The 26,407-nt window shown below is 34.2% G+C and overlaps 5 protein-coding genes and 1 pseudogene across 7 annotated transcripts; 2 read left to right on the forward strand and 4 right to left on the reverse strand.

Annotated features, from left to right (window-relative positions):
* Positions 1 to 2,012: 2,012 nt before the first annotated feature.
* On the reverse strand, positions 2,013 to 5,736 carry LOC106423656 (protein HOTHEAD). The gene is made up of 5 exons (XM_048742748.1): positions 5,556 to 5,736; positions 4,808 to 5,449; positions 3,004 to 3,404; positions 2,341 to 2,900; positions 2,013 to 2,258 (listed from the first exon to the last, which is right to left on the reverse strand). The coding sequence occupies exons 1-5, from the start codon at positions 5,635 to 5,637 to the stop codon at positions 2,195 to 2,197; spliced, it is 1,749 nt and encodes a 582-aa protein (XP_048598705.1). The 5' UTR covers positions 5,638 to 5,736; the 3' UTR covers positions 2,013 to 2,194.
* Positions 5,737 to 12,029: 6,293 nt separating this feature from the next.
* On the forward strand, positions 12,030 to 13,637 carry LOC106436843. 3 transcript variants are annotated; one of them, XM_048742750.1, is made up of 4 exons: positions 12,127 to 12,244; positions 12,431 to 12,438; positions 12,498 to 12,681; positions 13,379 to 13,637. In XM_048742750.1, coding segments are annotated over exons 2-4 (300 nt in total). In that variant the 5' UTR covers positions 12,127 to 12,244; positions 12,431 to 12,436; the 3' UTR covers positions 13,493 to 13,637. The 3 variants fall into 3 exon arrangements, with proteins under 3 accessions (XP_048598708.1, XP_022575910.2, XP_048598707.1); XM_048742751.1 differs by lacking the exon at positions 12,431 to 12,438 and having other exon boundaries at positions 12,030 to 12,244; positions 12,493 to 12,681; XM_022720189.2 differs by lacking the exon at positions 12,431 to 12,438 and having other exon boundaries at positions 12,049 to 12,244; positions 12,488 to 12,681.
* Positions 13,638 to 13,915: 278 nt separating this feature from the next.
* On the forward strand, positions 13,916 to 15,705 carry LOC106436842 (sorbitol dehydrogenase). The gene is made up of 6 exons (XM_048742749.1): positions 13,916 to 14,010; positions 14,099 to 14,294; positions 14,366 to 14,433; positions 14,522 to 15,049; positions 15,131 to 15,318; positions 15,397 to 15,705. The coding sequence occupies exons 2-6, from the start codon at positions 14,177 to 14,179 to the stop codon at positions 15,587 to 15,589; spliced, it is 1,095 nt and encodes a 364-aa protein (XP_048598706.1). The 5' UTR covers positions 13,916 to 14,010; positions 14,099 to 14,176; the 3' UTR covers positions 15,590 to 15,705.
* LOC106436841 lies at positions 15,662 to 18,247 on the reverse strand (annotated as a pseudogene).
* A 2,474-nt stretch (positions 18,248 to 20,721) lies between these two features.
* On the reverse strand, positions 20,722 to 21,791 carry LOC106436839 (dehydration-responsive element-binding protein 1D). The gene has a single exon (XM_013877784.3). The coding sequence runs from the start codon at positions 21,552 to 21,554 to the stop codon at positions 20,892 to 20,894; it is 663 nt and encodes a 220-aa protein (XP_013733238.1). The 5' UTR covers positions 21,555 to 21,791; the 3' UTR covers positions 20,722 to 20,891.
* Positions 21,792 to 24,660: 2,869 nt separating this feature from the next.
* On the reverse strand, positions 24,661 to 25,677 carry LOC106436838 (ethylene-responsive transcription factor ERF025-like). The gene has a single exon (XM_013877783.3). The coding sequence runs from the start codon at positions 25,589 to 25,591 to the stop codon at positions 24,878 to 24,880; it is 714 nt and encodes a 237-aa protein (XP_013733237.2). The 5' UTR covers positions 25,592 to 25,677; the 3' UTR covers positions 24,661 to 24,877.
* Between the last annotated feature and the right edge of the window lie 730 nt (positions 25,678 to 26,407).

Consider the following 26,407-nt stretch of genomic DNA (forward strand, 5'->3'; position numbering starts at 1 on the left):
GTCTTTTCATCATAAGTTCCTCTAGAGCTAATAGTATCTTTTATAGTAATATATATTATGCTTACTTATTTTGAGAGAGGACAAATATTTGTTACCTTTAGTAGTCATGTACGATGATCCAATATCAGCCAGGTATATCTATCTCCATCCTAAATCTCAAAATCTTATTTAGGAAGATAATTCTCATATCACATTGATATTTTATTTTCATTTTCTGGATCAACCAGAAAATCTGAATCATCAAGATGAGTATTCAAGCTATGAAAAATGGTTCGGGCTCATAAGAGATGAAGTCTAATATACTTCCTTTCTCTTTTTCTTTTTGATTCTCAATATAGATCGGCTAAATATTTAGCGTACGACAATTACGTACCCAATTTTCTTTCTGGCCGCATTTATAGCAAACTTTTTCTGTTTGCCTTTTATTACCCGACCACTTTCATTTTCATGGAAGTTCTAATTTTTTTTTAAAGGACGGAATCGTCTTCCTTGTCCTCTTCCACGGCCACGATAGCGGTTTCAACCGTATCTACACCCTCGTCCTTTTCTAATAGGACCGATTTGATGGTTTAGTATCATGATTTCATTTTTTTCCAGTTTATTCGGAAGATTTACATTAACTCCGATCCTTTCTTTCAAGGATTTAATCATCAAAGATCTTCTAGATCTTTTCTCATGTTACACTTCATCTTTTAAACCATCATTGAATTGGTGTAAATATCATAGCTTTTCTTTTTCTCATCCGATATAGTTTTCAACTTATCAATGATTTCTCAAAGCTCATTTTCTCTCACGTGCATCTTTGCACCCACTGCCCAAGTCTTATAATTATTTCTCGTAATATCAAGGGCATCTATTTTGAGCTTTGTCAAATTTGACATGATAACCGTATTCATAGAATAATAATATAATAAAGACGAGAATTTAAACGCAGAAATTAAAGGCATAAAATAAATGCTTAAATTTAAATAGCATAAATAAATCGGGAGGCTCAGCCTACCACATGATCCGAGGAGTCATAGACTACCATATTGATCATTTTTTAAAGTTCGAGGAGACATGGTCTACCATTTTGACTTTTACTTTTTTCAAGGTCCGAGGAGACTTAGTCTACCATTTTTGACCTTTTCTTTTTATTTATGGAGGCAAAGCCTTCCACGTGTTTCTCTGATCGTGAAGGAATAGCCTACCATAACGATCAGTCGGGAAAGGTAACACCTATCATCCCGAATAATAAACGGAGAAGGCCTAGCCTCTAACTCCGGAATAATAATAAAATTTAAATAAATTAATTTTATTGAACACATAAATTTAAACATTACTTCGACTGGTTTGAAAACTTTCGGATTAATAAACCTCAGTTGGTCAGAGCTTCGTGCTGATAACGTGTTGTAAATAAAAAAAGAGTAAACAGATAACTATAGCTTTGCTTTTATATATATATATATATATATATATATATATATATATATTTATGCTGGAGAGTAATGAGAGATGAGAGCAAATGATTCTTTTGATTATAAACTCTTCTTCTTGTTGTACGTATAAAGTAAAGAGGATGAGTGCTATTTATAGCACAATAGGTCGGTCTCATATGAAGTAAAAGACAAAACAAGAAGGTGATGATGTACAAAATTAACTTGGAGTGGAAAAGTGTCCTACTACGTGGGATTATATGGATAATCATACGTAACAATTTGCAAATTTACAATGAACACACTCAAAAGATAAAACAGTAAAAGGGCAACCCTCCTTTGGCAAAGACTCAACTTCAATCTTGTGAGCAATAATATTGTCTCACTGATTATAGTTTCCTTGCCAATGTTGAGTTTCCCTTTCACTCGTTTCTTTCATCTAATAATTTTCTCCTGAGATTTTTGTAACAACGTCTATGCAATTTATATAACCAAGAATAAACCATTCGAACAACCGCATATGCTCTAAGTATTATCCTCACATATAGAAGATGCTTCACTTTCCAAGCCACTTCTTTGAAAGTGTAATAGGCAAGATTAAAATCAAAGCATATACTATGCACACTAACCATCTGAATTTCAAAGATTCCCCCATTATTATACATAATAGAAACAGAACATGGATTGATGTACACGTTCAGACTATTTTAGCTCATCATACATTGATTAAAATAATTCAAGTCCATGATTCTTTTAGCATATATCTCAAAAGTAATATCTCATGTTTCTTCGTTCCTATTGTGGAAAGCATCCCTCTCTCGAAGAATCTTTTGTCCCATATACCTACAGACAACAATCAAACTATCATTTCTTAATCTAATGGTTAATGTTTTGGATCACTTCTTCATTTATTTTATGCATTTACCTTCCAAGCATCATAATCGTAGCTTGAGGATTAGTCCCCGGAGACTTGAGAAATGTTGATCCATCGATAACCCTTAAACCATGAATACCTAAAACTTTGTAATTCTTGTCTACCACTCTTCCAACTTGGCAACCTCCGTGGTAATGCCAAATGCTCATCACAGTGTCGATGCAAAACTGTTTTAAATTAAGCACCGAGGTTGCATGCCTCGGTCTCAGATTAGTTGGAACGCTCCGTATTAGATCGAGCAAGCCATGTATGGTCGCTTCCGGGTATTTGAATTTGGAAAATGCCTTCGAGTTAATCACTTTAATGATAGTTGAAATCCCTTCAACACATTTCTCTAGATCCTCTGCCTCCTGATAGTAATTAAATCTCACTGAAGGATTATCATTTGGGTTTATGTTCCTTAGCTCCAAGTGACCTCTAGAGACTGGTCCCGCGACTTTCTGGAGGATTAAACCAGCTTTTATGGTTGCATTTAATAATGGATTTATGGATTTAAAAAAGTCGGTGATGGACTGAGTCGAGAGTGAAGTGGAAGTGGTAGTACGGCTTATCTGCATCCAAAACAAAACAAGGTAAAAAAACATTAGCATATAGTTATTTCATTAGTAAATAATAACGTTGTAATAACGTGTAATAAGGTTATGTTTATTATACCTCGTTAAGATAATTCAAAACGCCATCGAAAAAATTACGAGTCCAACTATAAGAGAAGATTACACCACTAGCTCCTTCGATGTAGCTATCAAACTTTGTGATCCCAACGACTTGTATTAGAGAAACTTCTACGGACGTAGGAGAAGGAATAAAGATGGCATTCATCGGATTATCTCCCATCCCTTGCCCGACCATTGGATGGTCTAAGACCACCGGTTTAATCCCGTGAGCCACAAGATGAGCCATAGGACCCACACCGCTAAGCATCAACAGCTGCGGGCTCCCAATGGCACCCGCCGACAAAATCACCTCGTTCATTGTGTTTTTCGCCAGCTCCGCTTTGTGTAACACTCCATTTGCGTCTTGAAATATCACTCCGTATGATTTTGGCCTTGGCCTTCCTGTCAAAAACATAGGCGATGATTGGTGAGAGCCGTTGGTGCTATGCACTACCTCATTTCTTTCCACAGTACTAAAATTACAGCAATCAAACTAATATTTTTTTTTATTAAAATACAGCTGCCATAATTAGTTCTTTCACAAATCTACGGGTTTGAAAAATAACTTTCTTAAAACATTATCTCAAGTACTTTGAGAATAGATCTTTTCTTTCCTTTGACAAATATTTTTCTTTTTCTCTAATAAATAATAATCATAATACAGTAGAAACTCTATAAATTAATAAAGACTATGAAATTGAAAAAATAATTTGATCTCAAGTTGGGCCGGTTCAAAATATGACACAAATCGATAAAATAATAAGATAATAATTTTTTTAGAAAGTCTTATGCAAATATATGATCCAATTAAAATCATAATTTAATAATATATGTATATATATACATTTTATATAAATACAAACTAAACATTATATTGTTGGTTTTATATTCACAAGGAAAATACCCCTATTTTTCTTAACATTTCAATATACTTTTATAATATTTATTAAAATTATATTAAAAACCACATATAAATTCTATGAAACATAAAAATATATACCAAATAATATAAAAACAATATGAAAGTTAAATTTCTAAAATTTAATTTATGTATATACGGTAAAATAGAATATTTTCTTATTTTATAAAAATAGAAAAATAGAAAAAATAAAATAAAATAAAACATTTTGTAAATTAATAAAATACTATAGTCCTGGCATTATTAATTTATAGATTTTATTGTATATTTACAATATATACAAAATATATGTACGTATATGACTAGAATATTATAATTACTTTGTGAAGATTATGTATAGCACATAAATATAAATTTCACATTCATTGATTAAATATCATATACGAATTATATCTATTTACGATAATCATTTAAAATAAAAACTAAAAATTATATTTCAGCTTGTTAATTTTTATCATTCTGGCTCTAATTTTGAATTAATTACAACTTAATATTTAATTGACTATATACAACTAAAAATTCGCAATCCAGTTTCTATAACTACATTACGAAAACTTACAACTTATAATCCACAGCAACAAAAAAAGTTCTAAACATGCGGTTTATATTCGACAGCAAAATATCTAGATCGAAACTGAACTCACCAGTTCTAGGACACAAGAAACATTTGACTTGGCTCCCAGATTTTATAAAGTTATTTTTTATAGGTTGAATAGCCCCTATATTGTCAAACTATAACTTCGGCCATGCGAAATGTTTAAGCCAAAACAAAGCAAAGTAACTGGAGTTTGTTCCCTTATAATCCAAAGAACAGAAAGAAAGAACGAACAAGTAGTGTAGAACAATCCAATACCTTTTCTCTCAAAAAAAAAAAAAAATCAAATACCTTTGGTGGTGAAGAGGATCTTGTGAACAGTAGCATGCAAATAGACAGCAATGCTGTTCGGATTAGAATACTCCAACAGGTTCGCCGCCGTATGTCTTTGACCGGCATCATCAAAGATTGTACCACCGATCTTGGTCCCGTTGATATGATCGTACGTGAAACCGTTGTAAGGAAACTCTCCAACCTCCAAAAGCCCGTCCTTCAACGCGGTTTGCCATCCCAACATCGGCGGTTTAAACGCTACTTTCTTCTCAACCCACTCGTAAGCAGCTTCCACTTCATCGCTCATCCAGTCGGCCTCCTTCACGTAGTCATCCCCCGCACGCGTGTAGAATCCAGCGTTTAGCACCGAGCCTCCACCGAGGACGCGCGCACGTGTGTTGTAGACGCCGTCTTCGGATACGAAGAGCTGCGACCACGATTTAGGTGATGTGTTTGAGAGTGTTGTGGCGAAGTTTCCGATATCAGTTGCCGTCGGGTTATCGTGAGGCGAGCCGCCGCGTTCAAGAACCAAAACTGTAGCGTTTTGAGAGAGTGTTGCGGCTAAGGCACAACCGGAGGTTCCTCCTCCGATGACAATGTAATCGAAGCGAGCGAACATTGGTGCGAATGTTGCATCTTTCATAAAACTATAATACCCAACTTCACGTGAAAAAAAAAAACTCACCATATTAATTAGTACTAAAAATCCAAATATTCTAGTAACACAGTGAATGATGGTACGTAAGGAAACAAATAAATATTGTACCTTGATCTGGAAAAGACGAGCCATGGGAGATGAATGTTACGATGAGAATAATGCGACAGAGCCATAATATTTGAAAACTCATTGAAAGATTATGTGTGGTTCTTTATATTTAGATCAGAGCCAAAAATGAGTAGGTTTGATGGGGTTTATATAATAAGATGAAGCATGAGCCTCTTTTCGTTCATCTTTATGAATAAGAGGAAGATTTGATGGTTCACCAACACTTATTTATTGGTCTTAGACTTCATCATACAAAGAGTTTAGGCTCTTGGTAATTATTTTTTATGAAGATGGGATTTTCTTGTGTCTCGTATGTATTTGATACGTAGCATTATAGTTTTTGTCAAGCTTAATACGTACAGCTAAACTAACAGTTAAAGGTTTTATCAAAAAAAAAACTCAGTCATAAGTGAATGTGATCGACTACATGTTTTGTTTATATAATAAAAAGTTATTTAATATTAGATCAAAGTAGTAACACAAAAACATTTATAAAAAATATATATTTGTTTTTCTACTTGCAAAGATGTTGCCGCAAATCGCAATGACGTAGCTATAAATACCCAGGTGCACGAAAAGATATATAAGAGCATGATTAATAAGGGTTTTTAGTATATAATTTTTAACGGAATATAAGAAACCGTCTCTTAACTTTTAACTAAAAAGTTAAGAACAGGTTCTTAAATATCTTATTTAAGAACCGATTCTTAACTTTTTTAGTTAAAAGTTAAGAGACGATTTCTTATATTTCAGTAAGAACTCTACCCTAATAACCGTTAATCATGCTAACAACTTCTGCATTTATTTTTTCTCAAAAAAAAACTTCTGCATTAATTTAAGAGCAATATACATTCAGTTGATCCAGGGGCGGATCTAAGTTACCCAGCAGGGATGCAGCTTCCCCCAATAAAATTTATAAGTGAATTTAATTACGTTTGAATTGTTAAGTAAGTATTTTACAGCCCAGTTGGATAAAACCCTTTTTCTGCCCCCATCGAACCAACGTTCAATTCCTTTCCGCCCTCTTAATTACCCTTGTTTTCTTCGTTCCTCTTTCTGATTTCTTTTTAGCCAGGTGTTATTTTCATTCTTTTCCTGATATTATTTTCTTCTAGGTCTTTTTATTCCTAAGTTCTTTTCATTAGTGTTAAAAAAAAAAAGATCTTTTCATTAAAAAGCCTTGTTTTCAAATATTTTCAGTTCCAGTAGTTCTTTAATTTTGTTTTGTTAGTAAATTCACTCTTTTTCTTCATTTAGTTTTAGTGATATTAATTTATTTTTCTTTAAAATGTATTCTTATTGAAAAATATAAAACATATTTATATAATATTATTAAATAAAAATATTAATTAATTTATGCTCCCACTTAAAATATTTTTTAAATCTGCCACTGAGTTGGTCTATTCTATTAGACTATTACTATAGTCTTTGTTAGACTTGAAATACTAAAGTCAGTAATCATAAAAACTATAATCACCATTAGCAAAATAATTAAATGATCAACATTATAATCATCATTAAAATTGAACCAAACATAGATACTCACAGTCTCGTACCTCTTCTCTAGCGATTCATGGTGGACTTAAGTTGTTTTATTCTACGGCTACTTAAGTTGTTTAACCAACAAAAATGAGATTATGTCCAAGACTTTATTAGAAACTCGGAAATGAACTAGTTATTAGTATTGTCTTCCAAAAGGGCAGGTGCTAAAACTAATTAATAAAAAAAAATACAGATACTAAAATGATGGTGTCTGTCTGTCCACCCCTAATCTTCAGATGTTTTAGCATCATCTAGAAAGAGAAATTATCTGGTGTCCCCCGCATCTCCGCTTTTAACTTCAGTAAAAAAAAAAATTGTTAATTGATTCTTGAAAGTTTTAGAACGAAAAGGATTCTTTAACTTATAACACCGTCACAACTAGAAAGAAGGTAGTTCCAACTGCGAACTACCCATAAATTTGTGTATATATAATCAACAACTTTTAGTTGACTACTATACTTAATTTGGTGGAAATGGTACACTGTCATTAACTGATTATCTCTATTGAAAGAAGGGTTTTTATGAATATGATGGAACATATAAATGAGCCTACTTAATTACTAGTACGCTGTAAACTTGAAAAGGTCGAGGAGCTTGGAGCAACACTCGTTTTTATTATGACCCTACGTATGTTTTCTGTTGTCGAGCTTTATAAAAAAAAAAAATTGAATTCAATGAGTCTGATACCTATAATCTTCCTAAGCTAGGGAGTAGGGACAAGTGCCAGTTATTATTTCTTCTCCGCAGCTAGAGCTTTATAATTTCATGTGAAGATTTCGTAGGTGAGTTAAAATAAAAGCTTGTAATGTATTCTATACATAAAACTTCGTAAGAAAATCTCTATTACAAAATCTCTATTTCGTAAGTTAATTAATTATAACTAGATTTTTCACCCGCACGGTTCATTTTATTAATATATAACAGATACCATCGCAAAACTTTCAAAGATATAATTTACATTTTAGTGTTATATATTGTGTAAATCTATAATGTTATTGGTTATGTTTATTATTCGATATTATTAATGTATAATGATTTGTTTTATACATTTTACTTTATTATTAATTGTTATTATATATTAATATATTTTCGAGTTTGGTAAAATAAATTCATAGTATGAAATAAACAAATTGAAAATCTCCTTCATTTTATTAATAATTTTTACAGACTGAATACAACACATTTTAAAATTTTATTTAGTTACTATAGAACTGATATTTTCTTAGCATAAATTATATTTCTATGTTATTTATTTTAGTATATTGTGGGATTTTATAAGTAAATAGATTATAATAATACTATATTATTAATTATTAAATCAATCACTGCATTAATTTAAAAATATTTTAAATTTTATTAAGATTTTGTTAGATTTTTTCCAACATATTTTGTTATATATTAAATATATTAACTTAAATAATAAAGTATATGTAATTGATGAAATAGACCTAGTATGAATTTTTATGGTATTTCTTTTAATAAAGATGATATAGAATATAATTATAAAATTTGAAAAATAGCATACACTTTTATTTTATTTTGTTTTATAATAAAATCTTATTTAAATTAACTTATAATAATATATATTATTAATTACGAAATTAATCAATGGTACTAATTTAAATAAAATATTTTAAATTTTTAGAAAAATTTTGTTAGATTTTTTTCTCAACATTTTGTTATAACTAAAGATAAAATTTAAATTTACAGTTAAAATTGATTTATTATTAATATCTTTATATATTTAATAGATTAATGTAAATAATTAAATAAATATAATTAATGAAATGGACCAAATAAGGCTCGTATGACTTTTTTATGGTAGATAAAAATGGTACTTCTCTTTTAATAGAGAAAATTATTGTTACTCCTCGTAGTCCTGGAGCATTATTATTAGTATGGATATATCTCATGAGATATCTAACCTATACAATTTTAATTTGGTTTATGTAATTAATTTTAAATATAAAAAAGTAAACCAATTATAAGAAAATACATCATCATATATGAATATCCAAATTTTTTTAATATTTTATTTGGTTTTCTTTTTCTTATCTTTTATTTTTCGGCAAATCATGTCGTTAACACTAAAACATTCGAAAATAGTATTAATTAAATAAGAAAAGATTAACTATCTTAAACCCTAAACCTTGATTATAATCTGCATCCTTAAATATTAAATAATAAATCTAATCTACATCCTTAAATATTTATCGTATAATTAATTATTTTTATTTTTTATTTTGATATATTAATTAATCATAAAAATATGTGTATATTTTTATCTTTAGCATTTAATAAATATTTTTTTGAATATTTTTTGTATTATTTAAAATAAAACCTTTTTATTAAAATTAGAATTGTTCTTACTGTTTAAAATTTTGAGAGATTCACTTGCATATATTGATTTCTATATTTACAAGAAGAAGAAGAAGAAGTGAAAAAAACAATGTTTTTTTTAATATTTAAACGGTTTTTATATTAAAAAATTGTGTGTTTTTTTTAAATGACAACTGCAGAAAATTAAGATTTAAAAAAAAAAAAAAAAACAAAACAGAACCAAACGCTAAACAATCTGTTTGCTAAACCGTAATAGACCATGAAACCCTAATCGATAGAGAAGGACAAAAGTAGTGATCGCTACCATCAAATGGAACCCGCCAGAATCTTCTTCCGCAGAGACGCTATATCGACTGCGGTTCATCGCATAAATTGGAGCACCAGAGCTGAAGCAAGCCAGAAGATTGAGAAGCTTCCATTGGTAAGGAAACCGAAAGATGGAGTAACTTTCGTCGGGAGAAAATCAGAAAACCAAAGTAGTGAGCATGGACTATCAGACGCAATAGAAAGGCACAGCAAAGATGAGACGCTGAAAAAGAAAAGAAAAGACACTACAAGATTAAGGAAACCACCGGATCCAGTATATATCGCCGTATGGAGCATGAGTTTGGATAGATAAAGACCATATCTGGCAACCCACTCGCCTCCACCACCTCCAACAGCCCACTGTATCGAGCTCAGTTCGTCGTCCTCGAAACAAACATCCACATCCGATAGGAAAAACCATCAGGGTCCAAATCTAGAGAAACTAGCTATAGGCGTTAATCATCTAATAATTGTTTCTCCTTAATACCCTATATCTATATTATAAAAAGAGAAATACCCATTAAAAATACTCCTTAGTTTTAAATTTAATTACACTATCATGCCACTGAGAATTAAATTGAATTTCCTATTTTAATGTTTGTCTTTTTCAGTTAGATTAATGTTGTTTCCTTAAATAAATTTAAATTAAATGTAATTAAATCAACTTTAAAATATACATATATTAGCAAACTATTGAAACAACATAAACTATGAAAACAATTTAAAAGTTAGTTTCCACGCCTTTGGTCTTATAATACGTATATATTACCATATATAAACAAAATTAATGTTTATTACTATAACTTACCAATTAAATATTTTGCATATATATTAGACGTGATTCACTTATGTTTCAACCTTCCTTATTATAATTTTTTTGGAATATAATCATCATTTTTTGATAAAAAAAGGAATATTCCAGCAATATCAACTTCATATTTTGAATATAAAATTAACTTTATTCTCATGATTTAGTTAAAATAGGCGGGTCAATTTATATCCCGTCCAATTGGATTTTTAGAATAGTTGTAACTCATTTTCAGTTTGACCCAAACGCATGATATACTAATAATACATTTCAATTATACAATTAAATATAAAAAGATCAATATAAATTTGATCCAACAAAGTATATTAATATATATATATATATATATATATATATATATATATCCAATCTTTTTGTATAGTTACATAACTGCTCCAACACACATTTAATAAATATATACATAACACGAAACAGTAGCAGTAACAAAATATATGATATACACTCGTTACATAAACACCCGTGCTGTCGCACCGGTGAAGCTCTAGTAACTATTATAATTGTAAGAATGAGAGATTTGAACAATTTATTATAAGTTTATGGTTTATCATTTAATATATCAAACAGCTCTTAGTTTATACATAGTTTACATATACTAGAATGGTAAAGTATTATCTTTTTTTTATTAGTATACTCTTACGTAACTAAACCTCAAAGTGTACGTTAATAAAATAAGTAATTAATTTTCTGTTCTAGAATTAGATGATTTTTAGACCAAACTGGTGAATATATACTAGACAGACATTTATATTTGTTTGTACTGATATTCTATAACAGCTTGATATATTAGATTTGAACACTTACTTGTGAATATAGATTGCCGATGATTTTCTTCAAATATTTGATTCTTAGATATGTATTTGGAGTGAAACTAATTTTTACAGATGTCCATCTTTTTGAATTAACACTTATGTAATTCACTGAATTTACAGCAAAAGTTAAAAAAGAAACAAAACTCATATCAGTGACTCGGAAACCAGAAAGGAAGCACAATTTTATAGAGGTGGAAAATGAAATAACTTATGGAGAGTCAATAATAAACAAATCGAGAGCAGAAAACGTAATCTCCTTTCGTCATTTTATAATCGATGTTGCCTATTTGGTTTTGGTGATTTGTGTCACCTGCAAAACTTAATTTTTTTTGTGCATATAAGTTCTAAAAATAATTAAAATGAATTGTAATATATTAGTTCTTCAACATCAATGATATATTTAAGAAACCAACATTTGTACTCGTCATTTTACAATCGATAAAGATTGTAGTGTTGCAAAATGTTTAAACCATTTAAAGAACAAACATTGGTATAAAAAAAAAAAAACAGCACCATGCAGGGGTTAGCATCTAGTTCTGAATTAAAGGTGGAAAATAAAAACTAATCTACTCACTACTCCTGTGACAAAAAAAAAATCTACCGACTACTCTCCCCATACAGATTCGAAACTAGCTAGGTCGAGACTCACAGTCAAACACAGAATGAACTCTTCGCGGTCCAATTGATTTAATCGGACGAACCAAAATTGATTCATCGGTTTAGACCCGGTTAAAGATTTAGGTTAATCAATCTCTCATCATTTTTCTCGTCTTAAACCAGGAGAGAGTTAGTTGATCTCGACCGATCCGGAAGAATCAGCGCCACTCTCATCCTCCTCCTGGCTTTGCTCTCGGAACCTTTTGGTACGCTTTCCAATCTTTAATTGATTGATTAATAACGAATGGGTTACGAGATATCATTTTTGTGTATTGTTAGACATTATGCAACGAAGTTATTCGAAAATTTGGGGGTTTATTCATCTCTTTTGATACTTCCTCTTATGTCTAACAATTTAGCGTTTGGGTCAATTCGTGATTTTGTTCCTTAAGGGAGGGATGTGATTTGAAAGCTCACTGGAGTTTTATGCCTTTTTTATCTTTGGAAAGGGTAGAAGAAGATGAGCAGCGAAGTTGCTAGAGTTTACCGAGACATTCTTAAAGCAGTGGTGAAACATGTTGGGAAAGAAGACCACAAGTCTCATTTCACCGACTTTGTCAAGCGCGAGTTTCGCAACAACTCAAACTCACTCCACCTTGCCCGCAACTACACTTATCTTCTTAATAGCATTCACTCTCACAAGGTATGAAAGAAACACGACTTAGGGCCTGACTGGTTCAACCGCAGCGGTTGCGGTTGCGGTTGCGGGAGTTTGCGGATGCGGGTGGTTGCGGTTTCTAACGGTTTTAAGAGATTTGTACGACTGGTTCTGCGGTTAGAAATTGGTGCGTTTGCGGGATACTTATGACTGGTTAACTACCAAATGCAGCAGCGGTTAAATAAAAAATTAACAATATTTACATTTTATACAATTATAAAAATATCAAAAACAATAATATTATAATAAATATAAAATTTATATTTAGAAAGTTATAGTTTAAATTTTTTAAAATATAGAAAATATTTTTATTTTAAAATTTTATAATATTAATTAAAATATAATTGATATATTTTAGCATTTTTATAATTTCAATTTATTTTTTTATTAATTTTTTTTTATTTTTGTATTTATATTGTTTTGGAAAAAAAATAATTTTTTTTTATCCTCCCGCAAACGCCCGCAACCGCAAACGCTAGCTGGAACCAGCTTTTGAATTTATGAGGTTCAGAGCGATTTGGAGCGGTTTAGAGCGGTTTGAGCGATTGTTGCAAAACGCCAGTAACCGCTACCAACCGCAAAAGCTGCGTTTGCGGGTGGTAGCGGGAAAACCAGTCATACCCTTAGTTGGCTGCTTCTTGTGTTTAGTCTCTCACGTCGATAGCTAAATTGGTTATTGCAGGATCTGTTGTTCTCATACAACATTGCAGTTGATAGAACTGAAGAAATGAAACGGGTGCTTGGCAAATCTGCAGCTAGTGTGGGGCTTCGTCTTCCCGAGGTTTACCAGCCTTGATCATTACACATTCCTCCTTTTCTTTCCGGGGATTTAAGCCAGCCACTCTGGTTTCTTCTTCTTTTTCTTGGAATAAGTGTGATCCTCTTTGTAGCCAGACGACAGCTCTTGCATTCAAAGATCTGAGATGCATTCATTTCAATTTCTCATTGTGTGTTCTTTACCACTTTACGTTTTGGGACAAAATAATATGGTTACCAAGAACATATTTTCAGGTTCTTGATATATATACAATATGTTGTATCAAACCACCAAAATGAAAGAAGTGATGATATAATAATGATCAAATCACGAACTCGTCTCATTTGTCTTCAAAAACCACCTTTTGTGCTTGAAATAGCCTTTGATTTTTATGAGCATCCTAATCTGATGTGTAACGTTATCCAATACATAGGAACCGTGTTCTCGTTCTGTCTATGTTTAGATTACGAGATAATGATGAGAAAGGAGAAAAAGACTTTTGGGTTTATCCAAATCAAATAAAAGCCATCCATCCACCGCTTCAATTTTTTTTTCTGGTTAATGTATTTTTAAGTATTTCTTTATTTATTTATTTGATGGTGATTTCGATGCTGACCCCTTTATTTTCTTTAATCAATCTTTAAGGCTCTGGTGGGTTTGGTTTCAGTTTCCCTTAAATCTAAAAGGTGAGATCAGTACAGGTGCTTTGAGCAGAGAAGAGTTATGGGAAAAGGAGGAATGTCTCAGGGAGAAGGCTCAAAGGTGGAAGAAGAGAACATGGCTGCTTGGTTGGTTGGTCTCAACACTCTCAAGATCCAACCCTTTCCTCTTCCTTCCCTTGGTAAAGCCTATTCTTCTTCTCATGGGATCTGATTGGATTTTCATGTGACCCTTTTGTTCAAATCCTTGAAGGTCCTCATGATGTGAGAGTTAGGATGAAGGCTGTTGGAATTTGTGGAAGTGATGTTCACTACCTCAAGGTACTTGTAATCATTAGAATTAAATCTTTTATTTCTTGATTGGTTATGGGGTCTTCTTAACATTAGTTTTTGATGTTACAAAACAAAGACCATGAGATGTGCGGATTTCATTGTGAAAGAACCCATGGTGATTGGACATGAGTGTGCTGGGATCATTGAAGAGGTAGGTGAAGAAGTGAAGCATCTAGTGGTCGGTGACCGAGTGGCTCTTGAACCTGGGATTAGTTGCTGGAGATGCAACCTCTGCAAGGAAGGGAGATACAATCTTTGTCCTGAGATGAAGTTTTTTGCAACCCCACCGGTTCATGGCTCTCTAGCTAACCAAGTGGTTCACCCTGCGGATCTGTGCTTCAAACTGCCTGAGAATGTGAGTCTTGAGGAAGGAGCAATGTGTGAGCCACTAAGTGTTGGCGTGCATGCTTGTCGCCGAGCGGAGGTTGGTCCTGAGACAAACGTGTTGGTAATGGGAGCCGGACCTATTGGACTTGTCACCATGTTGGCTGCTCGGGCTTTTGGTGTGCCAAGGATTGTCATTGTGGATGTTGATGATAACCGTTTATCTGTAGCCAAACAGCTAGGCGCAGATGGGATTGTTAAAGTGACAACAAGCTTAGAGGTTCATTCTCTTTTTTACTTTTTTTGAAACATAATGATCTGATTGTATAAGATAAGAATTTGTTCTTTTATACTATTGCAGGATGTTGGTTCTGAGGTTGAACAAATTAAGAAAGCTATTGGGTCAAACATCGATGTGACATTTGATTGTGCGGGTTTCAACAAAACCATGTCGACAGCATTAGCAGCCACTCGATGTGGCGGTAAAGTCTGCCTTGTCGGAATGGGTCACGGTATAATGACTGTCCCTCTCACTCCTGCAGCTGCAAGGTAATAACCTCTTTTGAACATCACATTAAGAAACTTTGAAAACAATTATGGTCCTGAAACAGTTTGGTTTTGAGACAGGGAGGTAGATGTGGTGGGTGTGTTCAGGTACAAGAACACCTGGCCTTTATGTCTGGAGTTCCTTACAAGTGGTAAGATTGATGTGAAGCCACTCATAACCCACAGATTTGGTTTCTCTCAGAAGGAAGTGGAAGATGCCTTTGAAACCAGTGCTCGTGGAAGTAATGCTATTAAAGTTATGTTCAATCTCTGAAACAAATAAAAAGTATTATTTGCTCTTCTAAGAACATTTCAGTGTTTCTGTAATAAGAATGCTTCTGTATCATCACTTTCGTAATCCTTCTTGAATAGATAAATCTTTTATTATGACAGATATGACCATACAAAACAAAGTGTTACAAGATAGACAATGCTGAAATTGGACAAAACTCTCCCAGTTTGTCTCAAAACTCCTAACATGGCATAGAGAAACTTATATATAATGGTATAAGAAGATCGTAGGAAAGAACTCTGACAAGATTTCGAACTCCTTCAAGACATAGCCGCGGTTGTTGGAGCAGTGGACCACTTCCATACTTTAACTTGGCCGGTTCCATCACCCGTGAAAAATATGCCACCTTGACCTATCTGGATCGACCGTATCTCTTGCTTTGCAAAGATTTTGCCCCTCTCCGTAAATCTAATAAATGCACCTCAGCTTTCAGCAAACAGAATGAAGAATTGTAGATTCAGAAATCAATCAAGTGTTGCGAGACTTACGATGGCAAGTCGTAGAGACGTAAGGCACTGTCATTGCAAGAGCACAACAAAACCGGCTTTGCTTCTGCATCATGTACACCACATAAAGCTAGCACTCCCTGACATTTCCACAAGTTGTTTAGTTACATTACATAATAGAGACTAGGATAACACGTTTAAAGAGAAACTATACATGTTCTTCTTTGTGAGTGTATGTAACTTCTAAGTTGCCTCCTTCAACTGCAGCCCATATCTATAGAGCCGAGAAAGAAAGAAAAAATAAACGTCAACAGGGGAAGGTTCACAAGATACTCTGATAGATAGTTATCAATGAACCTGACCTTGACAGTGTTGTCCAATGAGCAAGACAAAAGAAACTGATCCCAGCAAATAAGAGACATCACAACTGATGTATGATCCGTGAGCGTTTGTATACATTGAAGATTATCTAGGCTCCAAACCTACAAACACAATAGACCCAACAAAATTAGCTCAAACAAAAAACAATGGAAGCTTTTAATACTAGTACTGACTTTAATAGATTTATCCATGGACCCGGAATAGAGCCTATTGGCCCCAACATATAGGGTAACAACACCAAGTGTATGGCCAGTCAATGATGCCGCTGGTTCAAAGCAGTTGGTGGCAGCACTATATCTCCATGCCAATATAGACCCATCCTGCACGCAAAGTAAACAACTTCTGACTTACTTAACCAAAAAGTCATTAACACACACTTGTGAGTTAGAACTTTACCTGTGTGCCTGCAAAGAGTAGATCCGTACCCACAACAAGAGAATAGACTTGGCCAATAGGTCCACTGAGACTCTGGTCTGCATTGGTTTCTATATTCCAAGCCTGTATTATTTATCAACAATACTATAACTCAACAAGCGAAGCAATAAAGCGTGACTGTCAAGGAAGACAATGCTAATAGCATCCAAATTTATAACTTACCTTCACAAGATTTGGCATGCCAACCAATAGCCATGGACCTTCACTAATCACACAGCCAACTTCCGCACCAAGATTGAGTACGCTTGTACACTGATCGAAAGAGAAAACAACAGTAGCCACGATAGGTAAGCTTAAAACAGTGTCTCACAGGATCGCAACATGCTCATTACCGTACTTGTACAAATTGATTTTTCTTGAGTCACTCTACTACATCTAAACCAAACAATGATAACTAATTATTAAACAAAAAAGTCATCAAGGCGCTCCCTGTGATACAAAATAAAAAAGAATGGAAAGAAGAAGACCTGTCCAGAAGCACAATCCCAGAGACGGATGGTCTCATCTTTACTCCCAGTGTAAAGCTTATCAGATCCAGAAGGCAAAGCAATCCCAGTCACAAGCATCTCATGCCCATCAAGCTGAGTCAGCAGCGAGAAACTATCTCCATTGCTCCAGCAATGCAAGTATCTACACTTATCACCGTGACTACAGCTCCCATCCACCCAATATCTGCAAACCTTCTCCGTCTTAGTCACCGTCCTGTTCCCACCGAACCTCCCCCAGTTATTACTAGAGTTCCCGTTAAACCCGGGTCCTCTCCGGTGACTCGGACCCGCAAACCCAGGTTCGTCGGCGACCCTTTTGTTCGAGTAACCCGGACCCGGTAACTCTCGGTGTAGAAACTGGCAAGGGTTCCGATTGCACCGTCCCGCTCGCCAGTAGGAACAAACCTCCTGACGTGAGCCCTTTGCCGCCGCCGGACGATCGACCCGCCGAGTCGGTCGAAGACTCGCTTGCTGCCTCCGTTCAAATCGAAATCCATAGGCCTTTTGTATCTGCCTAGCTCGCTCTTTTTCTATAGATTATCGTTTAATGTTTTTACCGTAACGAAACGGAGTTTGATCAGTAGAATTCGATCATGAATTCGAGGAAACCGTAGAAAAAATTACCAAACAAAAGTAGGTTTTTGTGTTAAAAAAAAAAAAGCTTCGGATCTTCTTGAAGAGGAGGACACAAGTAGGAGAGAGAGAGAGAGAATAAGTAAAGAGTTGCGTCAGCTTGACGACAGTAACTTAAGGTACTATTTTACCCCTAACGATATTATTTTATTTTACAAATTTACTTACTCGTCTGTTTGTCGGAATGTCGGTTAAAACCGGTTATTGTTCTTACCTTCTTTTCCTTAACCACAAGTTATTTTTCTTACCTTCAGTTTGAAATATGAGTACATTGGACTTGTAAGATTGTTTTATTTCCGAACATACCGGTTGTGCTTTGTGGAAAAAATGATAAGAATGGCGTACTGCGATTACATTCTAGATTAAAGAGTACAGTGCAAATAAAATTTGGTTAACATCCTCAATAAAGCTTCACCATTATAATTTGTAAATACAAACGCAAGCAAACCCGTTAATTCTGCTAACATGTAACAGGAGTTATGCTTGGTTTACTTCTTTAATTTGGTTTAAACATGTCTGCCGGTTTTGTTATCTCAGCTACGGTTTAACCTAGTATATGTAAGGCTTTGGCAACTACGTATCAGTTTCGCAACCATTTCAACTTTTGAATGCTGACGTATCAGTTTTACAATCATTTAATGTGTTTACACACTAATTTTTTAATTCTATCGCAAACAATTTAATGTGTTTACACACTATTTTTTTTAATCAGCTCATTTTTAGTTTTCGTATTTTTAATCTTTGTATAAGATTCACTTCAACTAAAATGCCGAAATGAGAATGCTTTTAGAAATTGATAGTTTCGTATCTTGCCGAACTTGGCCATGTTTGAGGTTTTTGCATACGAAAATAACAAATAATTGTGATTGGTTATGAATTAAGGAAACTAAGATGAAAAATGTCACACACAAAGTTGGATCTTTAGTTTAGCCAAATATTGTTTTTCTGTACAGAGATTTCATATCAGACCAAGAATTAAAAACATAATGAGATTATCAGAAAAAACTCAGAAATCATAAAAGTTTTAAAAGAAAAGAAAACTCACGAAATCAATTGAAAAACAGAATTTATGTACCGAGTGAAGATTTCACATTATTCTTAACGCAACTCTAACTTATTTCACTCGATTATATCGTGTTTTTATCATATTTACCAAGAACTTTTATAAAAAAATACACTTTATTGGTTATAGACTACGTCAGTTTTTAATATGTCCAACAATATTGACATGACGTCTATCTATTTTTATTGGTATTCTTAAAGTATGTTCCAATAATTATGTATGTAAAATAAGCCTAACATATCAGTTTTACATTTATTTATTTTTCTTTATATTTGTAGAAGAAAGTAAGTTTGGGTAAAATATTTGGATCTGAAGAACCGGACCGAACATGATTTGAAAGTAATATTAAACATAAACTAAAACTGATTAAGTACTTAAATGAATCTAAAAGTTTAATATCCGGATAACTAGACCTGAATCCGATCCAAACTGAAATATTTTGGATACCAAAAATATCTAAACACACAATTATATATTTAAATATAGTAGCTATTTTAAATTTTATATCTATTAATATTCATTAATATGAAAATATCTACAATAACAAAATATGTTCAAAATACTGAAAATATATATTTTCTCCATCTAAATATTTAAATTGAACTATTTTTATGTAAATTTAAGTATTTAGTCTTAAATTATTCAAATTTATATGTTTTATATTATTTTTATTTTTGGATTTTGAGGATTAAGTATATTTGGATTTTTGTTAAAAAAAATACATACTTAAAATAGATACCTGAACTCGAACCCGAACTAAACTTGCAATGACTCGAACCAAATCCAATCCAAGTTCAAACAAAAATTTGTAAATATACGAATCATATTTAAATTTCTAAAACTAAAAATCAAAATCTAAATAGATAAACTGAATCCGAACGGATATTTGAATGCTCATCCCTTGAAAAAGATATACGACAAATTTATTATAGCGTAAAATAAATAATCTAATCAATTATTTCACTTAGCGCCGTGCGTGGATCATTACCTAATTACCTAATCTTCTTATATCTCATCATCATTAAACACCATCATCCATTGTAGTCGTCTTCTATGCTTTGATTCTCACGTCTTTGAATTCTCAGTGAGCTTCTAAAGTAGGATCTATCCTTCCTGTTACAAAACAATATATGAATCTAACAGTAACACAATCGATCGGCAAAAAAAATTATAGGATACAAATATACGCTTCGTCTAGTCCAAACCAATATAAATTTTAACAAAAGAAACAAAATTGTGGTCTGAATAAACTATAAGCAAAGCAGGCATAAAGAGTGCAAGTGTGTTGTAGACTTGTAGCCAATGAGAATTTATAGTTTTTGAGTTTGAATCAAACTATTAGCATGTATAAAGAAAAAGAATATGTAAGTATGTTGTTTGATCAACAACCTCACACAAGCGACCATCTGCCCATATCCTCCTGTGTTTACCCTATTACTAGTAATCGGATTTGGATCCCTCAGTCTCCGGCTCATGTTACTTCCATGATGAGCATATATAGTCTACAATCATGTTATCTTTGAAGAAACAGAGGCGTAGCCTAGCTCTAATCCCTTGAGACTTCATGAAGCCAGTTGGTAACATTACTTCTGAATAATATTAAATGGAAATCAAGAAAACTATCTTCAAAGTTTCAGTTAATTAACATAAAACAAGAAGATATTCAAATTGTGTTAGAAAGAATAATAATATAGTATTTATTAGACTCGTATATCTCCATTCTCTATCCGTATCGTACTACTAGTCTACCAATAAAAAATAGGTAGTTGAACTTTTGACCAATCCTAGAAATTCAGAAAATCTTACAAAATTGAAAAAAACAAAAGAATATTCAAATTCTAAAAACTCCAGAGTGACACGTCAGCATCTCCGGTCAAGTCGTTATGATTCCATCCAAGTTCCGGCGGCGGCAAGAGCATCTCCTCCGCCATATTCTCAAGAAACCTTGGCATCCCAAAACCCGCTTCTTCATCCATATAAAACACACCGTTCTCTTCCGTGGTCTCCCCACCCGTTTGCCCAACCGTCTCCTCCGCCGGTTTCACTGCCTCAACCATAGTCGTCTCAGTCGTAGCCGTCTCGTTCTGAAACGCCATTGCAGCTTCAGCCGCAGCTCTCTGAATTTCTTTAGGACAAGTAGACTCAGGAATCCGGAGACGCCACGCCGAGTCGGCGAAATTAAGACAAGCGGAGCGGCCACGAAGGGCTAAAGCGGCGACGTCGTGAGCACGAGCGGCCATTTCGACGGTCGGAAAAGTCCCTAACCAAATCCTCGACTTCTTGTTAGGCTCCCTAACTTCACAAACCCATTTCCCTGAGTTTCTCTGACGAACTCCTCTGTAAATCGGATGACGTGTCTCACGAAACTTCTTCCTCCCTGCTCGTTTCTTCGGACAGCTCGAAGCTAGCTTCGGAGAACACTCACTACTGTCGGAAACTGGAGATCTGTGGTCAGGGATCGAGAGGAACGAGTCTGAGAAAGAAGTGTAAAATGGATCCATCGAGTAAAACGAAAACAGAGTCTTGATTTTGGATAAGGTGTTAATTTCTCTTTCTTTCTTTTTTGGATTTTAAAGTGTTTTTAGTTATAGAGAAAGAGAGGAAGATTTGTTGTTTTTATAAGGTGTTAAAAAGGGGAACACGGAGTATCTGGTAACGACAGCTGTCCCATGTCTATCGGCTTACACGTGTTCTTTATGTACTTAGTCTTGTGTATATGTATAGTTATTGTGCACTGTGTGATGCACCTATTTGATGATTCAGTTTATTTAATAGTTATGTTCGTGGAAAGGGGACGATTTGGAGAAAAGGACAAAAGAGGCTTTAGTTAAAACGAAAAGAAAGAAAATGACGTCATGGAACACGGTTTTGACAGTTGGATTGTAACTGCTTCTCTTTGGTTCGGGAGGCGCGCCACGTTAAGATGGACGGTGTGTTCGCTGTCAAGCCACGGTTTGGGTTTGGTTTTTTGAGCCTGACCCCACACGCTTTTTTTGTGGGACCCGTAATGTTTATTTTTGAGATATTATTTTAGTTTTATGGATCTTTTTGGTATCTAGTCAACTGGCATACTATACATACGTAATACGTGTACGGGTCTGCTTTAGTTTCTTTCGTTAAGACTGGAATACACTCGACACTGAGCTTTTCAGTTTGTATAGTTCCTTTATGAAACGTACGTCCGGAAATAAGACCGTGTAAATTGGTTTGGTGTTATTTGGTTAGGGTAAGAAAGCCATTCTATTGTTTTTTTTTTTCCTGAATTGAGGCTTCATTCTATTGTTTTCTTGCACTAGAACATTATATTAGGTTTGAACTCGCATGAAACTATGTTCTTTTTGTTTAAATTTGGCGCTTTAATATTCCAAAGTGGAAAAAGCATACAAATAGAACCTACTCTTATATTTTTAGAATTTGACTATGTGGTTAATATAGAGTAAATATTTACTCTAAATTAATTTTAATTAGAATTTGACGCTGTGGTTAATATAGAGTATAAATATCTACTCTAAATTTTAAGTTGCTTTGATTTATTTTTAATAGGTTTTTATATAAACTTTTTGGCTTATATATTGTTATATAAAAGACATAAGAAAAACATTAAAAAATACAAAAGGCTCACATAATCCTTACTAGGCTCAGGTAAAATGAGGTCTAAACTGAAATGACCTACAAAATAGAAGTAAAAACTTTGAAAACTCTAACAATCACCTTGGTCGGAGCCACCGCCGAAGAGTACACACTCTTTGAAAATGGAAACCACCAAGACGACCATCAAAACAAGGAGAGATGAAGCATGAGTAGAACCGGCGCAAAAGCACACCGATAAGACCGCAACCTGAGATACACGAGAAGGAAAAACGAGAGTGGATTACTGTGAATGGGGAGACTCATTAAGAGGTGGAAAGAGATGGTGGTGCCGATCCGGTCGTCTCCTCCTGTTTCAAAGTCAGCCACTGTCGAAGCTCCCTTTCAAAACTCGTTCTCTGTGAAATATCAAATAAAGTCCCACATTGGAGATTAGACAAAGAAAAATCTAATATATAAAAAGATGTCCAACTTTATTAGTGCGAGGCCTTTTGGAATGGAAACCAAAAATAAAATCATGCGGGCTTGCCTAAAGCCCAAAGTGGACAATATCATACTAATCAGATAATGTAGAGTTGTAAATGAATTTAATAAATCCTAACATTGGTATCAGAACACTAGGTTGACGAAGATCTGCAAGAAGACCAAAAATTCCCTTAAGTAAGAATAAGGGAGGTTCGGCAGAAACAATCAAGATGATCATGGAACTTGTGATGACATTCTCAAAGGACCGAGATATTGTGGGAGACGCATTCTCAAAGGAAAGAAACACACGAGATGAGTGTGATCCTTATAGTTTGAGGGGGAGAATGTGAAATATCAAACAAAGTCCACACTGGAGATTAGACAAATGAAAGTCTAATACATAAAAAGATGTCCAACTCTATTAGTACGAGCCTTTTGGAATGAAAACCAAAAATAAAATAATGCGGGCTTGCCTAAAGCCCAAAGTGGACAATATCGTACTAATCAGACAATATAAAATTGTACATGAATTTAATAAATCTCAACATTATCGTCCTCCAAACGAAGAGCATACTCATCAGACCCTGCAGTTTAAACATCACAAAAACCTCTCCACCGTAACGACTCACCGCCTCCCCCGGCCCTCACTACCAATATGACTCCCGGAAGCTCAGGAGGTCACTAGGAGGGGAAAAAGACTGTGCAACCAAGAGGAGCATATAAACAGACCTGTTCTCTAAAGATAACTACAAAATAGCAAATTTTTTAAATCAACTAAGTATATTTTTTTGTATAAATATCTACAATTCTTCGTTAAAATTAAAAGCAAGTGTACTTTTTTTTCTTTATAACTAAAAAACGAAGACGTTTGACAAAATTCTAACAACTGGAACCAGTTGTTTTCACTTCAATACACATGCAACAAATGATGTATTTACACCAAATACGTCAATGAATCTTCTATCAGTTTATCAACTAGAATTGATAGGATGCATGCGGATGGGTAAGGATTTTGTAGTCCTTTTTTTTTTAACACGAAAGGATTTTGTAGTCCATTTGATGTAAGATAACAAGCAATTGTCCTCAGCAAAGTGTGTTATTCTATTCGTTTAATGGGTGTCTGCGCGTTGCTTAGGTTCTAGTAACCGTTTAACGGTTATTACTCAGCTCTCCACATTGCTCTGAAACGTCCTATCAAAATCAACACACTAGCTGGGTAAGACTTGAGCAGTCCACTTGACTTGGTTAACTCGGCTCAAGTAAGACGTGAATGATTCACTTATCTTGGTCCATTCAGCCAAGTAAGAGATAATCAGCCAGAAAACTCGTTTACTGGAGTTGCTATACACCCTATACAATAATACAAAATAGCAAAGCATCCCAACTACCATGTACACAACAATTTACCGTTGCTTATAGAATTTGATACTTTTGTTTCCTAAAACAAACATTTCTCTATCTAGAGGCATCATAAACAATTGACCAGCAAAAACAAAAACACCATACACAACTTAGTAGAACTTTTATACACAAAAAGAAACACAGTCTACCAAAAATATAATTCTGTGACTATATTTGCCTCATATAAATCATAAGTAGAAAAAAATATAACAACCATAGAGCAATTCAGCATGCAGTATTAGATCTTAATAACCTGTTTTGATTGACAACAACAACGACCCAAAAAGCAATAAAAAACAAAAGCAAAAACAAAAATCTCATAGGACCTGAAAAGGAAGAGAGAAGAAGAAAATGACAGCTTTAGATGGAATCATTTGTAACTCCAGAGACTATCTCCTTCATGATTCTCCGGCGAATCATCCTCCATCGTCGGATTTATCATTCTGGGTGGGCTCATCAGCATCCCTTCCGCCATCTCCGTCAACAAATTCGGCATATCCAACATGGCTTCCTCGTCCATAAACTCCAACGAAGAAAGCATTGCTTTTTCCTCCTCCTCCCTTCCGGGTTGACCCGGTTCCATTACCTTCTCGACTCCACCCGGGTCCGGTTGCTTCGTCTCGGCGGCTCTCGCGGCGGCAGCTCTTATATCCGCAGCAGAGTTCGAAGCCGGAGCCACATACGTCAAAGCCAAACCAGGAAAATTCAAAACGGCGTCGGGGCCTTTCAGAGCCAGCGCCGCAACGTCGTAAGCGGCGGCAGCCATCTCCGGTACCGGATAAGTCCCGAGCCAAATTCGCGTCGTTTTACGCGGCTCTCGAATCTCCGACACCCATTTTCCGTTCCGTAGCCGAATCCCCCTGAAAAATGAGTGCCGGCCGGATAATCCCGTCGTCGTTCTCTTCGTGGAAGATCCACCGGCGGAGTGAGAAGGTCTCGGTGTCGGAGATGGGGAAGAAGATGAGCCTGGAGAGGATTGAGGAGACTGATGATCAGAAGTTTTGGAAGGCAATGCGACTGAAGCTAGAGGAAACGTCGTCATTTGTTTATTCCCCGTGGTCGGAGAATCGCTAGTGTTCGACATAGTAAGAAACACAAAGAAGCTTAAAGTCTGTCTGATAATTAAACTTACTCAAGTGTCTGTGTTCTGCTTTTTTGGATCAATGTGTGTTTATATTTTTATATATATGCGTGCTCTTGGAGGAGAGAGAGAAAACCCGTGGGGAATTCGTGAGATCATCCGTTTTATGTTTGTGTTTGATTGATTATGTTAGTTGTTAGACATAAATACTAATTTAGATGATTTGTTTATGATCGTAACTTTATATAGTATAAATTTTAAACCCCTTTTATACTCATTGCTTAGAATGTCAACCAAGATTTGCCAATTAAAAGTAGATATGTGAACCCCATGTAGAACAGCCACTTAAGATGACCAAATCGCTAACTTAACACTTCTTGATTCGATACTTATACTACTTTTTTTTTTTTCGAACGGTTATTCTATTACTCAAGTTTGAGGTGGTTTGGGAAACCAGACCGAAACAGAACAACCAATGTACTACAATTCCCTATGAAAGGATCTCATTATCTTAGCTAGTGAATCAGACGATACATCTTCCTGACGAAGTACTTATACTACTTTAGAGGTAATTTATTGCTGTACCAAATAAAATAAACGAGAAATCGCAAATAAAAATACATTTAAATAGTGTATATCAAACTGAGTTGATTATCTATTCAGCCAAACGAAAAATGTTACTAAATAACAATTTTATTTTAATGTTATAAAGTTATTAGTGAACAAATAGATAATTGATGGGACAGAAGAACAACGTTTCACGTTACGAATGATCAAATGTATGCAGTATATTTTACCAAAAAAAAAAATGTTTGCAGT

The sequence above is a fragment of the Brassica napus genome, chromosome A10, assembly GCF_020379485.1.
Source record: "Brassica napus cultivar Da-Ae chromosome A10, Da-Ae, whole genome shotgun sequence".
NCBI classification, from domain to species: Eukaryota; Viridiplantae; Streptophyta; class Magnoliopsida; order Brassicales; family Brassicaceae; genus Brassica; species Brassica napus.